The 18646-nt window shown below is 39.4% G+C and overlaps 1 protein-coding gene across 2 annotated transcripts in view; it reads right to left on the reverse strand.

The window, feature by feature from the left end:
- Nucleotides 1–18646, reverse strand: part of tmem260 (transmembrane protein 260) — a 73321-nt gene that overhangs the window by 28731 nt on the left and 25944 nt on the right. The window contains exons 2-3 of one of the 2 annotated variants that reach the window (XM_062042110.1): nt 18460–18491; nt 16012–16163 (exon numbers count right to left, since the gene is read on the reverse strand). In XM_062042110.1, coding sequence (XP_061898094.1) covers nt 16012–16163; nt 18460–18491 — 184 coding nt within the window. Of the gene's footprint in view, nt 1–16011; nt 16164–18459; nt 18492–18646 lie in introns of those variants that run through there. The other variant, XM_062042111.1, reaches the window with a different exon arrangement.

Below are 18646 nucleotides of genomic sequence, written 5' to 3' on the forward strand. Positions count from 1 at the left end.
ATTACAGTGGCATGCATTGCTTTCAACTTGGAAAGCCAGACAGCAATTGATGTGTAAATTCACTATGATCTGCTACAGAAATTTAGACATTTAGTAGGTGTGTTCTTATTTCAAAACAATCTCAAGAGAAAACATTATAAAACAATTGCATTTATTCCTGGTTTAAAACAGGTATTAACTGCATAGACTATATTTTGAGTGTTTTAAGAAGGTTAAACTTAGAACTTTAACGCGTGCAATTATACACAAAAAATATTGCATTGTCGGTAAACGCAGATTAATCGCAAAATGTATTTTGACTGCACATGCTCATTTACTTTAACCATGGATGGCTACCTGAGAGGCGATGCGTTCAGTGTTCAGGTCAATGTATACATACACCAGTGTAAAGATGGGTGAAAATAGACTGCTCGGTGGAAAATGTTGCTTCAAAACATACAAATAAAACTTTTTTAACAAACAAATGACATGCATTCAGGTAAAACATTTTTTTTAAAGTACTGTATGACATTTTGAGAATAAAATTGCATTTCTGTCAAAAATATTGGGGTCTTCTTTAAAGGTAATTTAAATTACGTAAGCAACTAATTTACTGTTCTTAATCTAAATTAAAAAGTGTGAATAATCTGATTGAAAAATTATTTAACAGTACAAACTTTCTGTAAGTTTTTTACAATCCTGTCATACAAGTGTAATGCAAAGTTAATCACTGATGTTTAAGTAATTGATTGCTCATATTGTACGAGAAGAATAACTTTCATTTACATTTTTGTGGTTGTCCTTATACTTTTCCTTTTTGCCATCACTCGTAACCTTCTGTGGCAGCGTCACAAAAAACACAAAAGGTCATTTTTAGCTGCTGACAGTTTGAAGTCTCAAACATTTGTCTCACATGATTCGTTTGCAAGGCACACTTTCCCAAAAATACTGGTGGAACAATAAACAATACCACGTTTGGAGCATGCGTCTGTACTATATAAAGCTTCATGTTTGTTGTGCTGATAAGCCAGAAATATATTTTAATTGTTAACTCCTTAACAAACAACATGTTGAAAAATAATTGAATTGAAGAATACCAAAAATGTTCAAAAAATAATTGAAAATATTAAAATATTCCTTGTATTTAGATGTTTTTTTTAGAATCCAGCATTTTGGGTCTAATGTACTGTCTAAAACTTGCCAACTGTAAGGAAACATCGCCGTCATCGTCGTAATCGCTGATATGCACCTTAGGAGGCAGAAGATGTTTAATAATGAAGTGGGCATACAAAAACGGTCATATACTAAACAAAAGGAAAAACAATTACAAGTATCTAATTTTCTGCCTAATTAGGAAATTGTTATTGAGATAACGTGTTAACATGTTAGTTTCTATTTTGTAAACTACTTGAAAAAAAGCGCTCATTATAGTCAGATCCATTAATAGGTTGAAGACAACAATAGGATATTTTTATTACTTCCTCAGTATAATCTTTTCCAATTAATGATTTAAAAATAAAAACACGCTTGAATCTGGGATGCCACAACCCAATTTTAGGCTAATTACCGAAACGGACTCCCTTGCCTCATCCTTAGAGTGCGACAAGCAAGGATGCAGGCTGCTCTACAAGCGAGAAGGATATGTGAGGCACCCCGGCTTTGCGACTCAGACACCCCTCCTCCAGGAAGCGTTCAGTGCTGCTCCACGTGCGTACAAAATTAATCACCACAATTCTGCTCAAACAATGCAGCCACTGACATGACAATTTCTCCCGCAATGCCGTCATAATCTCAGTCCAACACACAAAAATTACAGCAGGAAGGGGGGGAAGCAATTTACAAAAAAAATCATGTGTTTATGCATTTCACTGACAGACATTTTTCTTGCTGCTTTTTCCAACAAAGTCATTAGGCACACGGCGGTGATACATAAATGTCGCTGTATAGATTCCATTAACTAATTCTGGCTGAACTGTAATTGCCGAGTCTGATCCGACTCCGTGCCGGGTGCCTTATTAAGACTGCCTGTGGTGGGTGAGGAATGTAATATTGACGTCCGAGACAGACACAATCTCAGGCCCACGGGCGAAAAGCAATATTAAACCGCTACTGTATTCTGCGGTCTATCCGGCCCTCCTCCTCCGTGTCCCCATCCCATAGCCAGTAATGAGGAAATAACATCTTCATTAGACATCTGTTTAACTGTATTAAGAGAATGAGTCCTGGGGGAACCATTGGTCATGCTGAGGATGGGGGGAATTGAGTGTGTTGGACTACAATCTGACACATGAGATACAGTAGAAATAAAACATCGCCTAATTGGGAATTTTTGCTCTCTCAAAGCAGCAAAGGCTGTTCACTTGAAACCATAGACTTACACTTAGAGGCAATGTTTTAACCTTTTTTGGCAATGATCAGGTGAGTTGCATCCTTAAAGGGAACCTACTGTATATTTGTTGTTTTGTCTGACTTAACAATGTTGTTACAATGCTGGCTACATTATGACGTGACAGCGAGGTGGATGTACCCCTTTGGACATTAACTTAAGCTCTCAGCTAAAGGGGGAGGAGCTCCTTGGCATGAGCATAATAACTCCAACGTGTAACGTGCAGTGACATAAATTCTGGTGAAAGCAGCATTTTTTATGCAGGTCTGTATATCTGAAAGTGTGTAGGTGTACTTAATGATGTGACCGGGTAAATATAAATCAATCAATCAATCAAAGTTTATTTATATAGCCTTAAATCACGAGTGTCTCAAAGGGCTGCACAAGCCACAACGACATCCTCGGCTCAGATCCCACATCAGGGCAAGGAAAAACTAAACCCAATGGGCTACAATGAAAAACCTTGGCGGCGACCGCAAAAACCAGTGAAGTTGGCACGTTTTGTAAATTAATGCATAAATACTGTTTATGAAGTTTATTTTCAACCGTGTCTGGAAGAAAAAACAGCAAAGTCAACTTCAAGATATATATATATAAACAGTGTACATTTTCAAAAGATAAATTATGATACCTGATACTTTTGAAAAGGGTCTGACCACTGGGGCGTGGTTTCATTTGCAATCTGTAAGCGCCTCCAGAAGCGAACTTCTTGCAGACATACCAAAAAATAAGTTATAAATGTGACTATTGGGCAAAATGTACACCAACGCATAATATCCCATACATATTATCGAAGCCACAAAGAAGTATTTTAAATGTAGATTAAAATCATCCACACACAATGTAAGAATAAGTTAACCAATGTAAACAATGTAACACTCAACCCTAATTCTACAAACCCCAAAACCAGTGAAGTTGGCACATTGTGTAAATCGTAAATAAAACCATAATACAATGATTTGCAAATCCTTTTCAACCTATATTCAATTGAATACACTGCAAAGACAAAATATTTAACGTTCGAACTGGAAAACGTTATTTTTTGCAAATATTAGCTCATTTGGAATTTGATGCCTGCAACATGTTTAAAAAAAAGCTGGCACAAGTGGCAAAAAAGACTGAGAAAATTGAGGAATGCTCATCAAACACTTATTTGGAAAATCCCACAGGTGAACAGGCTAATTTGCATATAACGAGATTAAGGACTCCAACTTAAGGTGCGGTAGTGGAAACAAATATGGAATAAAAATAAATCACACAAAAAGTAATAAAGATAAAAAATAACAATTGAAATAAACAGACTACTACCATATTTTTCGGATTATAAATCGCTCCGGAGTATAAATCGCACCGGCCGAAAATGCATAATAAAGCAGGAAAAAAACATATATATGTCGCACTCGAGTATAAGTCGCATTTTTAGGGGAAATTTATTTGATAAAATCCAACACCAAGATAGACATTTGAAAGGCAATTTAAAATAAATAAAGAATAGTGAACAACAGGCTGAATAAGTGTACGTTATATGACACATAATTAACCAACTGAGAACGTGCCTGATATGTTAACGTAACATATTATGGTAAGAGTCATTTAAATAACTATAACATATAGAACATGCTATACGTTTACCAAACAATCTGTCACTCCTGATCGCTAAATCCGATGAAATCTTCTTCCCCGGTGTCGCTCCTGGTATGCGCCGCTTCCTTTCTTTCTGCTTCTCGATCGCCGTTTTCTGCTGCATATTTCACTACGTCCGGCTTGTAATCTGCAGTATATGATTTCCTTTTCGGAGCCATTTTTGTTCAGCCCTTCTCAGTTTTTATAAGTTACCACCAATGTTGAAATGGTCCATTTTAATAGCTACGGACATAGCAGCAGTTAGCATCCCATGACCCACAATGCACTTCTGCCGTGACGCACAATGCACTTCTGCCATGACCCGCCCCCGCCGAATTCTTATTGGTTGACGTGTGTGTGACGATTGCTGACATTTGCTTCGTCTCTTACGCGAATGAGATAAATAATATTATTTGATATTTTACAGTAATGTGTTAATAATTTCACACATAAATCGCTCTGGAGTATATATATAACGCACCCCCGGCCAAACTATGACAAAAACAGCGACTTATAATCCGAAAAATACGGTATCCAATAAAAACAATAAGGAATCCTGTACAATATACAAAACAATATACAAAATACTGTACAAGTATGCAGGCGGTACTGCATCGAAAACCGACATTGGTGTGTAAAGGATATCACCACATGGGCTCAGGAACACTTCAGAAAACCACTGTCAGTAACTACAGTTTGTCGCTACATCTGTAAGTGCAAGTTAAAGCTCTAGTATGCAAAGCAAAAGCCATTTATCAACAACACCCAGAAACGCAGCTGGCTTCGCTGGGCCCGAGTTCATCTAAGAGGGATTTATGCAAAGTGGAAAAGTGTTCTGTGGTCTGACGTGTCCACATTTAAAATTGTTTGTGGAAACTGTGGACGTTGTGTCCTCCAGAACAAAGAGGAAAAGAACCATCCGGATTGTTATAGGCGCAAAGTTCAAAAGCCAGCATCTGTGATGGCATGGGGATGTATTAGTGCCCAAGGCATGGGTAACTTACACATCTGTGAATGCACCATAAATGCTGAAAGGTACATACAAGTTTTGGAGCAACATGTTGCCATCCAAGCAACGTTATGATGGACGCCCCTGCTTATTTCAGCAAGACAATGCCAAGCCACGTGTTACAACAGCGTAGCTTCATCGGTAAAGAGTGCAGGTACAAGACTGGCCTGCCTGTAGTCAAGAACCTGTCTCCCATTGAAAATGTGTGGCGCAATATGAAGCCTAAAATACCACAACGGAGACCCCGGACTGTTGAACAACTTAGGCTGTACATCAAGCAAGAATGGGAAATAATTCCACCTGAAAAGCTTCAAAAATTGGTCTCCTCAGTTCCCAAACGTTAACTGAGTGTTGTTAAAAGGAAAGGCCATGAAACACAGTGGTAAATATGCCCCTGTGCCAACTTTTTTGTAATGTGTTACAGCCATTAAATTCTAAGTTAATGATTATTTTCAAAAAAAGAAATACGTTTCTAAGTTTGAACATTAAATATCTTGTCTTTGCAGTCTATTCAATGGAATATAAGTTGAAAAGATTTTGCAAATCATTGTATTCTGTTTTTATTTACGATTTATACAAGGTGCCAACTTCACTGGTTTTGGGTTTTGTAATTTACTCTGTATTCCTCCTGATCACGCCAAAAGGTATTCCTAAAACAGCCTTTTTCAATGCATGTCCTTGTTTTGGAATGGGTGGAGCAAAACAAGCAAAAGAAAAGAAAATAATTTCTTTAAACGCCAAACTCATAGGGTTTGTGCAACTTGAAAACATTTTTAATTACGAATCGTCTAAAATAGCGATTCTTTAACTTTTTTCACCATATACCACCTCAGAAAACACTTGGACCTAATGACCAACATTAAATACAGTAACATAGTAGGCCTAAGTATTAATTAAAAACAAGGCAGAGGTTTTATTTAACATCTAAAACTGTAACATGACACACACAGTTTGAACAGGAACACTGTGTTTGAATATAGAAAACTAAAACACTGTACTTAAATAAAGTTTTTATTTGGTGTACCATTAGATGGAGCGTACAGTTTAAGAATCACAAACCTAATTCATAGAGCAGGGATATTTAAAAAGAAATACTGGCAACTCAGTCGCCACAATTCTACTGTAAAAAAAAAAAGTGGTACCGTTTTTCCAATTGTTGTAATGGCTGTAAAAACAACATAATTTTAAAGCCAAAAAAAACAATGGTAGAATATTTTTTCTCGATTTACAGTAATCCAGTGTAAAATTTTTAAGTTTTATTGCAGTGGCCCTAGTGTGTGAATGTGAGTGTGAATGTTGTCTGTTTATCTGTGTTGGCCCTGCGATGAGGTAGCGACTTGTCCAGTGTGTACCCCGCCTTCCGCCCGAATGCAGCTGAGATAGGCTCCAGCCCCCCAAAAGGGACAAGCGGTAGAAAATGAATGGATGGATGGATTGATGGCAGTGGCCATAGAAGTTCTGGCAACTGACCTGTCAGTTTTTACCATAAAATATACAGATATTTTTTATAGTGTTTTATTTGTTTTATTCATATTTTGTAAATTCCTGAGAAGCAGCGTCCTCTACAGTGGACAATTGATTATGACCGAGGGGGGGTGGGGGGGTTACCCACATATGCGGTCCTCTCCAAGGTTTCTCATAGTCATTCAGATTGACGTCCCACTGGGGTGAGTTTTCCTTGCCCGTATGTGGGCTCTGTACCGAGGATGTCGTTGTGGCTTGTACAGCCCTTTGAGACACTTGTGATTTAGGGCTATATAAATAAACATTGATTGATTGATTGATATTTCTTTTGTCAGAGTTACAGAAGCACTCTGTTTTTAAGGCCCTACTGCAAAAAAAGATATTCACCTTTATGAAAGTGACCTGGTGTTTTTTGGAATCTGCTGCAAAAATGTTAGTTTCTCCCAAGTTATATTCCTGTCATAGATCATGAGGGTGCTGCTTCTCGCATGAAGTCGAAAAGATGCACGATACCCGAGACAGAGGGGAAATCGCACTATCGCGGGGAGGACGGTACCATAGCCACTCTCCAGTTACCTGAGGTAACAACTGGTTCAGCTGGTAGCAAGGGGGCTACAGAGGACAGACATGTTTGGTGTGCCTCATCAGTCTTATTATGTAATCGTGATGAAACTAAAAATGCTGATGTCTGAGTGATCCTGGGTTGTTTTTCCCCACTCTGAAGGCTGTATGCTCCTGGTTTCTCAGGATAAGCTCGGGAACGGAGAGAGTTCCCTCTAAGGTAGCGGAGATATAGAGTAGCTTTAGCAGATAAACTGTGAAACGAGAGCAAGCACAGAATTCAGAGCTGTCTGGATTATACCGTTATGAAGGGTGCATTCCTGCGGAGTCTCATGGCTGAGGCCCGTAGCATATTCCACCAGCCAAATGTTTTCTTCTTTGGTGAACCCTAAATGCGCGATCTGTGGTAATTATACTATTACGTGCGCCATCCTCAAAGGCTTGTCAGGCCACGGTGCGAAAACATAACAAGACATGCAATTTGGCCATCAAACCATATGATCAAGGCAAGAGAGGGAAGTGGAATTGACAAATCAAAGGGAAGTGCTGCATTTCTACATTTGCCCAAGCGAGGTGCTTTCCAAGCACATTCCCACACATTAAACGCCACAATTGAGCAGACTAATTTAAATTGATACTTCAAAGGTTTGCCACTTTGGGTGTATTCCAGATACATTTAACGGGTTTACAATTTTCTATCTGAGACAAAATGCCTTCATATAAACTTAGATACAATTTCCATTTTAAGGCATAAAGAGATTATTTGTTAGTGAAGGAATAAATTGAGCATTTCAGATGATGCAAACCTGAAACAAGTGGGCCTCAAATGCAAATCACAAACAAAAGACAGAGAAATTATTTAAGACTGCAAAAGAGCGTTTGGATCAACTGATCAGTTCTGGAACCAAAAAGGGGAAACTTGATCATCTGGAAACACACTTATGCGGGTGCTGTGCTTATCCACAGCAACAAGCTCAGCCCGTACTAGGCCCTGAACAGATAACAAAAACATTTTATGCTTATTTTTTTAAATATAACCCACAGATTTGATGTTCACACTTAACAGCTTACATGATTCAACTGTTTGCTTTGGCTGAGGTCCTTGCTATCCATTAACTTCTAGTTGGGGAGGGAGAGGGTCGTGGGATGTTTTCATAATGACTTTTTACTTCACCATAATCCAAAATTGGATCTAAATCCCCAGAGATTACAAACAGAGTCTACAGTTAACATGCAGACTGGGAGCCAAAATTCACCCAGACAGCACGAGCGTTTCTGGCCTGAAAATAAACCGCCTCTCAATGTCTAGCCAAGAGCTGTCCTCCAATTGAACAGTAAATCATCAATGACATTAAAGCCACATTGTCATTAGAAAAATAAAGAGAGCAGTTCATCTGAGGATCAGCAAGGTAGTTTGATTTGTGATGCAGCCTGATCCACCTTCTCATGACCTACAAATGTGAAGGAACAACAAAGTCTCAAATCTAAACTTTTTTTTTTTAATCTGTCATACCTAGCTTCTCTACCTGATCATAAAAACAATAACGGTGGTATTCTAACACGTGATACCAACAGTTACGTGTAACTACCTCCCGTGCCATGCCGTCCCGCCTGCTCTGATGTCTTTACAAAAAAAATATATTTCTGTGTTTATTTGTCCAAGACATTTTACACAGGACTGTTTTGTCAGCTTTTTCTGATGCGTGTCTTGTATTGGTCCAAGAGTGCGCAGGTGTACCTATTGTGGTGAATGGTGAATCTATACACTCGTTATGATTTATTGATGGGTTAATTTGTATCGAAACTTTAAGATTCTTAAGGGAACGCCTGTCACTGCCCAAATTACTGAGCTTCCGGATCCGTCGGCTGCATTTGCAACACACATGCGCAAATATAGCAACTAGCTGCCGTGCTACTATTGTTTTACAACGTTGAGTTTTACAAAAATAACATATGTGCATTCAAAGCGCTTCAATAACAAAAATATTTTTTGGAAAAATGGAGTACATCAATTATGAGCGTGAAAAAAAAGCTTATTGAGTTACAGCAAATGTAATCACCAAGTATGTCACCCGGATTCAAAGTTAAGATAAAAAGCATACCTTCAAATTTGACAAAAAAAACATTCGAAAAATGCCTATATTTGTAAAAAAAAAGTAGGGAACGCAAGTGGCTAACTTTTGTCGCACGGCCTGATGGATCAGGCAGCGACAACACCTCTACAAAAGGAACCGATTTGCAGGCATACTCAGAAAAGGGTTGGAAAATGTAACCGTGGAGCAAAATTTACACCACAGCATATCCAATACGTACAGTATTATCTAGACCAGTGATTCTCAAACTTCACTCCCTAAGTACCACCATAATGACCAACAGTAAAATACATTAGTGCAGTAGGTCTAAGTATTCATTAAAAACAAGACAGAGGTTTTATTTAACACGTATATTTAATATTTTTGGCCAAGTCCTTCTCCAATAGTGGGGAGGGCCCGCCTGGGGGGCGTGGTGCGATGCCAGGGAGGGTGCATGTGACCTTGAGAAACATGCTTTTTTCAGTACTAGAACATGACGAAGCGTATGTAGCACTTGGCTTCACTGTAACTACGGTGCATACTTGCCAACCTTGAGACCTCCAATATCGGGAGGTGGGGGGTGGGGGGGGGGTGTCTTGGTCGAGGGTGGGGGGTGGGGGTGTGTGTGTTGTGGGCGGGGGGCGTGGTTGGGGGCGTGGTTATTTACAGCTAGAATTCACCAACTCGAGTATTTCATATATATTTCATATATATATATATATATATATGTATGAAATACTTGACTTTCAGTGAATTCTAGCTATATATATGTATATATATATATATATATTTATTTTATTTACATAGAAAAAAAATAAAAATACTTGAATTTCAGTGTTCCGGTGGCTGTCCACCGGAACACAGTATTGTCCTGTTTAACTTCTCCGTTCATGATGAGTATATCATTTCGGCCACCGTGTTCAATGGAGAAGTCTGTTCCACAAAATTTACAGGCAACATACATACCCCTTCCCCTTTCGAACTGTCCTGGATGAACTGAAATTCTTGTTTCCATTCGTTTTGGAACTTGCAAGCATATTTCTTCATCTTGCTCGTCGACGGCGTCGCCATGTCTGTAATTTCCTCGTTCTTCTGCTTCGTCTCCTTGTTGTGTGCGCAGTTGTGCACTCTACTCTCTAAAAGCCCTAGATGTTATGACGTCATTGGGCAGGCAAGCTGTTTATATTGTGGGAAAGCGGACGTGAGAACAGGCTGTCCCCACTCAGTCTCAGGTCCGCATTGAGCTGGAGGGGGCGTGGCCTCCAGCTCCGGCTGAATACCGGGAGTTTGTCGGGAGAAAATCTCTGCCGGGAGGTTGTCGGGAGAGGCGCTGAATACCGGGATTCTCCCGCTAAAAACGGGAGGGTTGGCAAGTATGCTACGGTGGGAAACGCGGAAAGGCCTGTGTGTTGTTTCCTTTAATGTTAACAAACTTACAATATTATGCAGAGGTATAATTATAACAATTTTATAGACAAGTTATACTATTTATTGTCATGGTAGAGAGTGGGAGGGCGCAAAATATTTTCTTCTACCTCAGGGGGGCGTAACAGCAAATAATTGAGAAGCACTGCATTACACACAGTTTGAACAGTAACACTGTGTTTGAATATAGGAACATTAAGTATTGTACTTTAATCTAGGGCTGCAACAACTAATCGATTAAATCGATTAACATCGATTATAAAAATAGTTGGCGATTAATTTAGTCATTGATTCGTTGGATCTATGCTATGCGCATGCGCAGAGGCTACTTTTTTCTTTTTTTTTCTTTTTTTTTATAAACCTTTATTTATAAACTGCAACATTTACAAACATTCATTCATTCATGAATACATACAAACAGCTGAGAAACAATAATCAAAATAAGTATGGTGCCAGTATGCTGTTTTTTTTCAATAAAATACTGGAAAGGATAGAAATGTAGTTTGTCTCTTTTATCCGATTATTAATCGATTAATCAAAGTAATAATCGACAGATTAATCGATTATCAAATTAGTTGTTAGTTGCAGCCCTACTTTAATCAAGTGATTCTTCTGCGTAGGGCTGGGAGATATGGCCTTTTTTTAATATCTCGATATTTTTAGGCCATGTCACGATACACGATATATATAGCGATATTTAGCCTTAGACTTGAATTAACACTTGATGCATATAATCACGCCAGTATGATGATTCTATGTGTCTACATTAAAACATTCTTGTTCATACTGTATTAATATATGCTCATTTTAAACTTTCATGCAGAGAGGGAAATCACAACTAATTCAATTGACCAAAACTGTATTTATTAAAGTTATTAAGCAGTGGCACAAACATTCATGTCATTTCATAACAGAAAGTGTAAGATTGTCAGAGACATTTTAAAACAAGCTATGAGTGCACTTTTGTGCATGATGTCACTAAGATGACATATCAAAACAACACTAAATTAAAGTGCACTTTTTGTACAGAACGCCACTACAATAGTTTAAAACAAATAAAAGTGCACTTTTGTGCATGATGTCACACAAGATATTTGAATAACTGTCAAATAAAAATGAGCTGCATAATAGGAAATCAAATCGCTATGTGGTAGGTTACTGCGGACGTAATCTCAACGGAGATGTTGACATGCGGAGTTTCAAGCACTCTTCATTCTCTAGCGGGTGACTTTTCAAATGATGGTACATATTAGCAGTAATGCTACTTTTTGTAGCAACACTTTTGCCCTACACTTGACAAATTACGGTTGTCTGTTCGACATATTCCCACTTGAAGCCAAACCACCGCCAGACGATGGACCCCGTGCTGATTTTCTTAGGAATTAATTCTTCCTTCATTTGTTACCAGATTCGCACCTTCTTTCTCTCGTATTACCACTCGCACCACAGCTAACGTTACCCATGCTGCTACCTCTCTGCTCCGAGAGGGCGTATACGTATGTGATGTATGTAAGAAGGTGCGCTTGCTGTCTGTGAGAAGGAGAGACAAGAAAGAGTGAAAAAAGCCTTTAGTGCAATGCCTGCAGCTAAAAGCAACCGCGTGAGAACGTATACTCGAATATCATGATATAGTCATTTTCTATATCGCACAGAGACAAACCCGCGATATATCGAGTATATCGATATATCGCCCAGCCCTACTTCGGCGTGTCACTTGATGGAGCTTGTGTACTGTGCCACAGTTTGAGAACCCCTGATCTAGACCTGGGTTTCTTAACCCATTGTTGGGGCGCGAGCATACAGAGCATAATGACGTGTATATTATCTTTATGATGAGCGCATAAGAGTTATCTCAAAAGATGAACACCTACTGTGAGTCTCGACAAAACAGACCCTTACCACAAACATCAATAAAGTTGTTGCAAAGTATCAAGCTTAGACAAAAGTGCATGGAAGGAGATGTACTTGATTGCAAACACTAAATGTTGGCAACTTTGTATCTATAAATGACATAATTAATTAAATAAAAATAGTAATAGTGGATTATTGTAATACATGGTATCCTTGGGTGTTAAAAACAACAATGTACACCTAACCGAAAACTGTGGCCACAAACCGGTATAAAAGCTGAACCGTTTCACCCCTAATTCCTAGAGTAATCAATTACTAAAATATTTCATAACGCCCTAATCTGTTCGCTAATCTATTCTGGATCACGTGCCAACGGGTTACAAACCAGCTAACCAAATAAAACAGCATACAAGATGGGGTCAGCAACAGAGACCGAAAACTGTCGTCATGTACAAGTGAGGAGAAAGGCAGTTTGTGAGAGAAGGAGGAGGACTGCGTTTGTGATCGTGCTCCTTTTTAGACCTCGGAGGCAAGAACCGGCAGATTAGAAATCGTGCCATGTCAGGATTGGGAGCATGCTGGGCAACGCAGGGGGGCGCGGGAATACAGAGACGTGGGGCTGGGGGTTGGAGGGCATGATAATTGTGCTATATACATACACACACACACGCTCACTCACACTGGGTGGCTGATGGGTAAACAGGCTGGGCAGGGTGCTGGCAGGGGGAGGGCAGCCTGAGCCTGCTCTTGAATGCTGAACAGAGGATCAGGGACGCCACCGCTAGACTGTCAGGACCCCAAAATGCCACTGCTGTGACTCACTCAGCAATCAGATGCAAAAAGTCAGTGGAAGAATGTTGATTCACGTTGGTGGAAAAATTGTCCTTTTGTAATCGATTTTCTGTCTGGATGTTTGTCTTGGGAGGTGCAACCCCCAGATCATCACTACACAAGATTGTCATAGTGCTCTGTCCAACAAGGAAGGTCTCGCTCGACTCTTCTGCAGGCCATGTCTGCAAAAATCATGAGTATTTTTAAAAAACACATGATTTTTTTTCTAGAAGTTACAGTTCACTGCCTACATGTAAACAGTTTATTGCAACTGAAAAAATGTTTGTGGACGATGCATTTGTAAACTAACACCCTCCCCGGATTGTTAATAATAAAATGTAAACAATTAAATGCAGATATTTTTTTCTTATGCCTTCTGATCTCTCTCTCTCTCTCTCTCTCTCTCTCTCTCTCTCTCTCTCTCTCTCTCTCTCTCTCTCTCTCTCTCTCTCTCTCTCTCCCTCTCTCTCTCTCTCTCTTACTTGCTGTCCATATCCTACCAAGTCAGACCTACACTGTTCCAATATCCATTTCTCTGTTCTCAATTGTTGATGACTGATGGTAACAACCAAACCTACCCCCCCCCCCCCCCCCCACACCCCGGATAATTCAATGTGATTATCTTGTGCGATGACTATATTATGATGATAGTATATATCTGATAGTATATATCTGTATCATGAATACATTTAAGTGGACCCCGACTTAAACAAGTTGAAAAACTTATTCGGGTGTTACCATTTAGTGGTCAATTGTACGGAATATGTACTTCACTGTGACACCTACTAATAAAAGTCTCAATCAATCAATCAAAATGTGCCGAACGATTAGCCACGGATCGGTATCGGCCGATTTCTATGAAAAAGTATTTGACCGCCGTTCCTGATGAATTCTTTTCAATGCCAATCACAATCCCCGATCCCCTCTGGCTAATACAAGAGTATACACCAGACCTGGGCATTCTGCGGCCCGCGGGCCGCATCCGGCCCTTTGTGCGTCCCTGTCCGGCCCGTGTGAGGCCAATTATAAATTACAAAATAAATTTTAAAAAGTATCTATGTCGAGTGTGCAATACAACGGTGCTGCTTTTGTTTTGAAAATCGTTATTTGTATTACTTCCGTGTGGACGTATGCGTGTGCGTGATTGTGAGTGAATGTGAACAGCTGCAATCACAAATTACAAAATAAAGTTGAAAAAACATCTATGCCGTGCGCGCAATACAACTGTGCTGCTTTTATTTTGGAAAGTATTATTTATGGGCGTATGTCCGTGTGTAACCTGCGAGTGAAGGTGCACATGCAGCGACAAGTGATGCACGGTTTACACCCGAGACGCTAAAAAGAGAAAAGTTGATGACGAATGGCATGTTTTCAACAAGACATGGACTGCCAAGCAACGTTCCCTCTAAGGTGCGCGCCTGCGCAATTGCGCACTGCTCAAGCGTCCGCTGCGCACAGCAAATATATGCCGCGCACCAAATCAAATCCCATCTGAATTCTAAAAAAAATAAACATATTTATTCTATGTAATTTTGCAATGCAACTTTGAGTGACAGTGACAACAAGCGGCCCTAACGGTGTTCGTCAACACCGTTCAATTGAACACCGTTCAATTATTGTAACGTCTATCGAGATGCTTCGAGGACAGGAATTATATCGATCACTTTATTGAGCAAAACTGTTTATATTCCGACATAACCACACCAAAAACATGAGTAAAACACTTCTATCTCGAAAAACTAGTCATTTTCTGCCGTACAAACCAGGCCAAAACCAACTTGTCATCTGTCACCAACACGCATACCACTAAACCACTGGTGCGTTTATGGCCACACAAAAAGTCGGACAACTCAAACACCACACAAAGTTACACTATGACTCCTCAGTCATACGTGTGCTTATTTTACTGTCATTTATTAGTAATTTTAATTTATTTATATTAGTCATGGAATGCTGTTACACACACTATGTTGAAGTAATACTATTATTATTAATTATTATTATTATTATTATTATTATTATTATTATTATTTATCTTACGGTATATATCAAAAATAATATTGAGCAAAATTTAATTGAAATATTGTCGATGTGGCCGTCCAGCAGTGCCCGGGTTGCTAATGCGGCCCCCGGTAAAAATTAATTGCCCACCCCTGGTATACACCAAGCTTAAGTGTAAATGGTACCGTTTTGCATCACAAAGTAAGCAGCTATTAACATGCAATTAACAAATAGATTAAGTAGAGTATAAAGAGAAGATAATATAACAACAACTGTTTGTGTGTCTGCATTGTAACAGTCTGTACAGGACATCTAAGAAGACGCCGGATCGATCCATATATTTGTGGTGTGGATACCAGAGGCAGCATCAGTATATAATGGGAAAAAGAATAATCCGTTAGTTGTAATATTTTTAATAATTTTGTTGTCGTTTTTGGTAATGTTTCAAACTCAGGGAATAATTCATTGGACACAGGAGGGCTTTAAGGGTATATAAACCAAAGGATTTAAATGTAAAGTAATTTTTGTTTAGTTATTGTGTACTATTTACTTTGTTTTGCTCACAGAATTATATGTAATAAAATAAAATAAGGAATTAGTTTAAATAGTGTGTTGATATTGTTGAACTGTCTGTCAATAGCACTCACTATAAATAAATTTAAAAATTTACAGTAAATATATGTAATTAGTATCAGTATTGGTAACGGCGGATCTCACTCATGAATGATCGGTATTGAAATCGGCAGCATAGATCCCTGATTGGAACATCTCTAGTTATGTTATGCTGTGATATGTTATAAGGTGCTTACCTGCACACAGTCATGCACAGGGTGCCACATGCAAAAGCCCCCAGCACACTGCTCATTAGGCTTACACTGTGGGCAGGTGAGATTGTGGGAAGAATATGCATTGTCAGGCGAGCTAGTAGAGTGAAGATCGGGTATCCAGGAGGATGGGCCACCTAAACATACAGACATGAGAGTGGGTAAGAGTTTAAAGGTCAGGTCAAAAATTAAGTATTGTCAATTAAAACTTTGTGTCAATTAATATGGGTATAGTCTTTGTTGAGTTCAAAGACCTTCAAGGCAGCTATTGCAATACTCTCTACATTCCCTCTGGCCCTACGATATGATACCAAAGGAGGTAGTGTAGTATTTAATGTAGCTAAGCCTGGAGCTGGTATATAATTGATCCAGTACAGATTTTTGTCTGTCTTTTGTCCAATGTCAAACAGGGAAGACTTCAGCACCTGGGGTAACATGGTCCAGATGAAAAAGCGGCTGGCCAGAAATTTGAAGGTTACTGGTTCGAATTCAGCTTACACCATCCTAGTCATTGTCGTTGTGTCCTTGGGAAAGAAACTTCACCCACCTTACCCCCAGTGTCACCTACACTGGTAAATGTAGCTTTAGGGCCAACCCCAATCAACCCGCTTGACCTACTTTTATCCCTATCCCTAAATGTTGCACGTTCCCCTGAGGGTAGTGGTGTCCCAATTACTCTTTGCTTATAGGGGTAGTGGGCATAACGAGGGGTATCACAAACATATGTATAATTTTGCATGGATTTCCTTTTTATAGGGTTGTAATAATAACAGTGACTGTATGTTTGAACAGTTAACATAAGATCATGTCAGTTTAATGTCTTTAAAGTATTTAAAGTAAAGTGGTGAATGATAAAAAAATGTTTTAATAATCTCAACCGTTAACTCCATTGCTGCCGGATTCTGTCGAATTTGGCTGCTTCCTCGAAAAAAACTACCAGTAGCTTTCTGACACTGTAATAGTCTACATGCTTACTAGTCAAAAGATTCAATGAAAGAAACACAATTTAGAATTACTACACTTACTTGTATAAGAAGCAGCTGCTTTTCGTTTGAGGCAAATCTTAGGAAATATTTGAATTTGCGCGCATGCTCAGTAGCATTGGGGAGCAGATATTGGTAGGGAGCAGACATCGACAGAACACTGGGTTTATTTTTATGGTGAGAAGCATGTGCAAACATAACTACGTAGTCACTTATGTGCCTGAACCTAAACTATGCAGTGACATAGCAAGTACTGTCCCAATTCCATGGGAAGATTAAAAAGCTCTACCCCTTGTTGCTTTATTTCCAGGGTGCAGTAGTAGGGAGTGAACATTGGGTTTGGGTCTAAGTAGATCATGGGTTTCTCAACGTAAAGCACTTTGATTTTAAAAAATAGCACTATATAAATATAATTCACTTCACCCTGACACAGAAATGGTTGGATAGATCACATCGCAGACTTCTCCTCCTTACACTTTTTTACTTGTCTTTCTCTGGCCTCTTCCCAAGGACAGCGCAGCTCCAGAGAGCACACGGTACAACGTGATCTTCGCCCGCTCTAGCCCCAGCCCCCGAAACCACCACTGAGCTGCAAGTCATTCGCGTCTGGGGGATCTCGGCAATTAGCCGCTAAGTCTCCTTTGCCCTGATAAGGACTCAGTCATTAAAGATTCATTTCCTGGAGTTGATAACGTGAGTCGTGCTGGCAGAAAGAAGGGACATCACTTCAAATGAAGACCGAGCTGAAAGATGCATTAGGCACAGGTCAAGGTTTAAATATACTTCAAAACTGCATCACCAGGTTGAGGTGGGCTTGGGGATACGATGTTCAGCAATAATCGACAATGAGGAAGTCAGCTACGACATGAGGATGCAGGATAGCGGAGGTACAAAAGTCTGAGTGAAGAAAGGCAAAAAGAACTCTTGGGATTGAACTATAAAGGAAGGACAGCAGTCTTGGGCCCGGGGTGGCCTGCAAGGCCTTTGGGGAGGACTACGAGGCAGAGGGGCAGGCCACACGGACTGCAGCACTAACGCCAGGATTACTGGCATAGTGACACCGACACAGCCTCCCTAAAAGGATCACAGCGGCATAATAAACTTTATTAAATAATAAAACTTATTATAACTGTTAACCCGATTTAGTTCATTCTTTGCGGCTTACACACACACAAAAAAGAGGGGTGGATATAATAAGCCTCATACCGTACATAAGGCAAAGCCTACAAAAGCCATCGCCCTACTATTGACTTTAATTGGATTTGAAAAAGGGGTTGCAAATTATGGCATTCTCTACTTGCAACTTAGTAAAATAAATGTAAAGAAAAGAAGGGCGAAACCTGTGGACTGAAAGTGAATTAATCTGCTTTCTGCCCATGCTTAATTAAACTTCCTTAATGCTTCTAAGAGTTAATGAATGAAATGATTAAACAATAGAGCTAATACTTACCCCCAGCTCACAGGCAGTGGTGATCAACTCTCCTGTAAAAAAGAATGGGGGAGGAAATTAATGTAAACCCAATAATTATTATTAAGACACAAGTCTGCTCCCAAAGTTTTCACAAATCAAATACTTGCACTGGGGTTTTGCATTAATTTACCAGGATCAAAACCTGCAAATCTTCCCAGTGTGACAT

Source organism: Entelurus aequoreus, linkage group LG03, assembly GCF_033978785.1.
Source record: "Entelurus aequoreus isolate RoL-2023_Sb linkage group LG03, RoL_Eaeq_v1.1, whole genome shotgun sequence".
Classification (NCBI taxonomy): Eukaryota; Metazoa; Chordata; class Actinopteri; order Syngnathiformes; family Syngnathidae; genus Entelurus; species Entelurus aequoreus.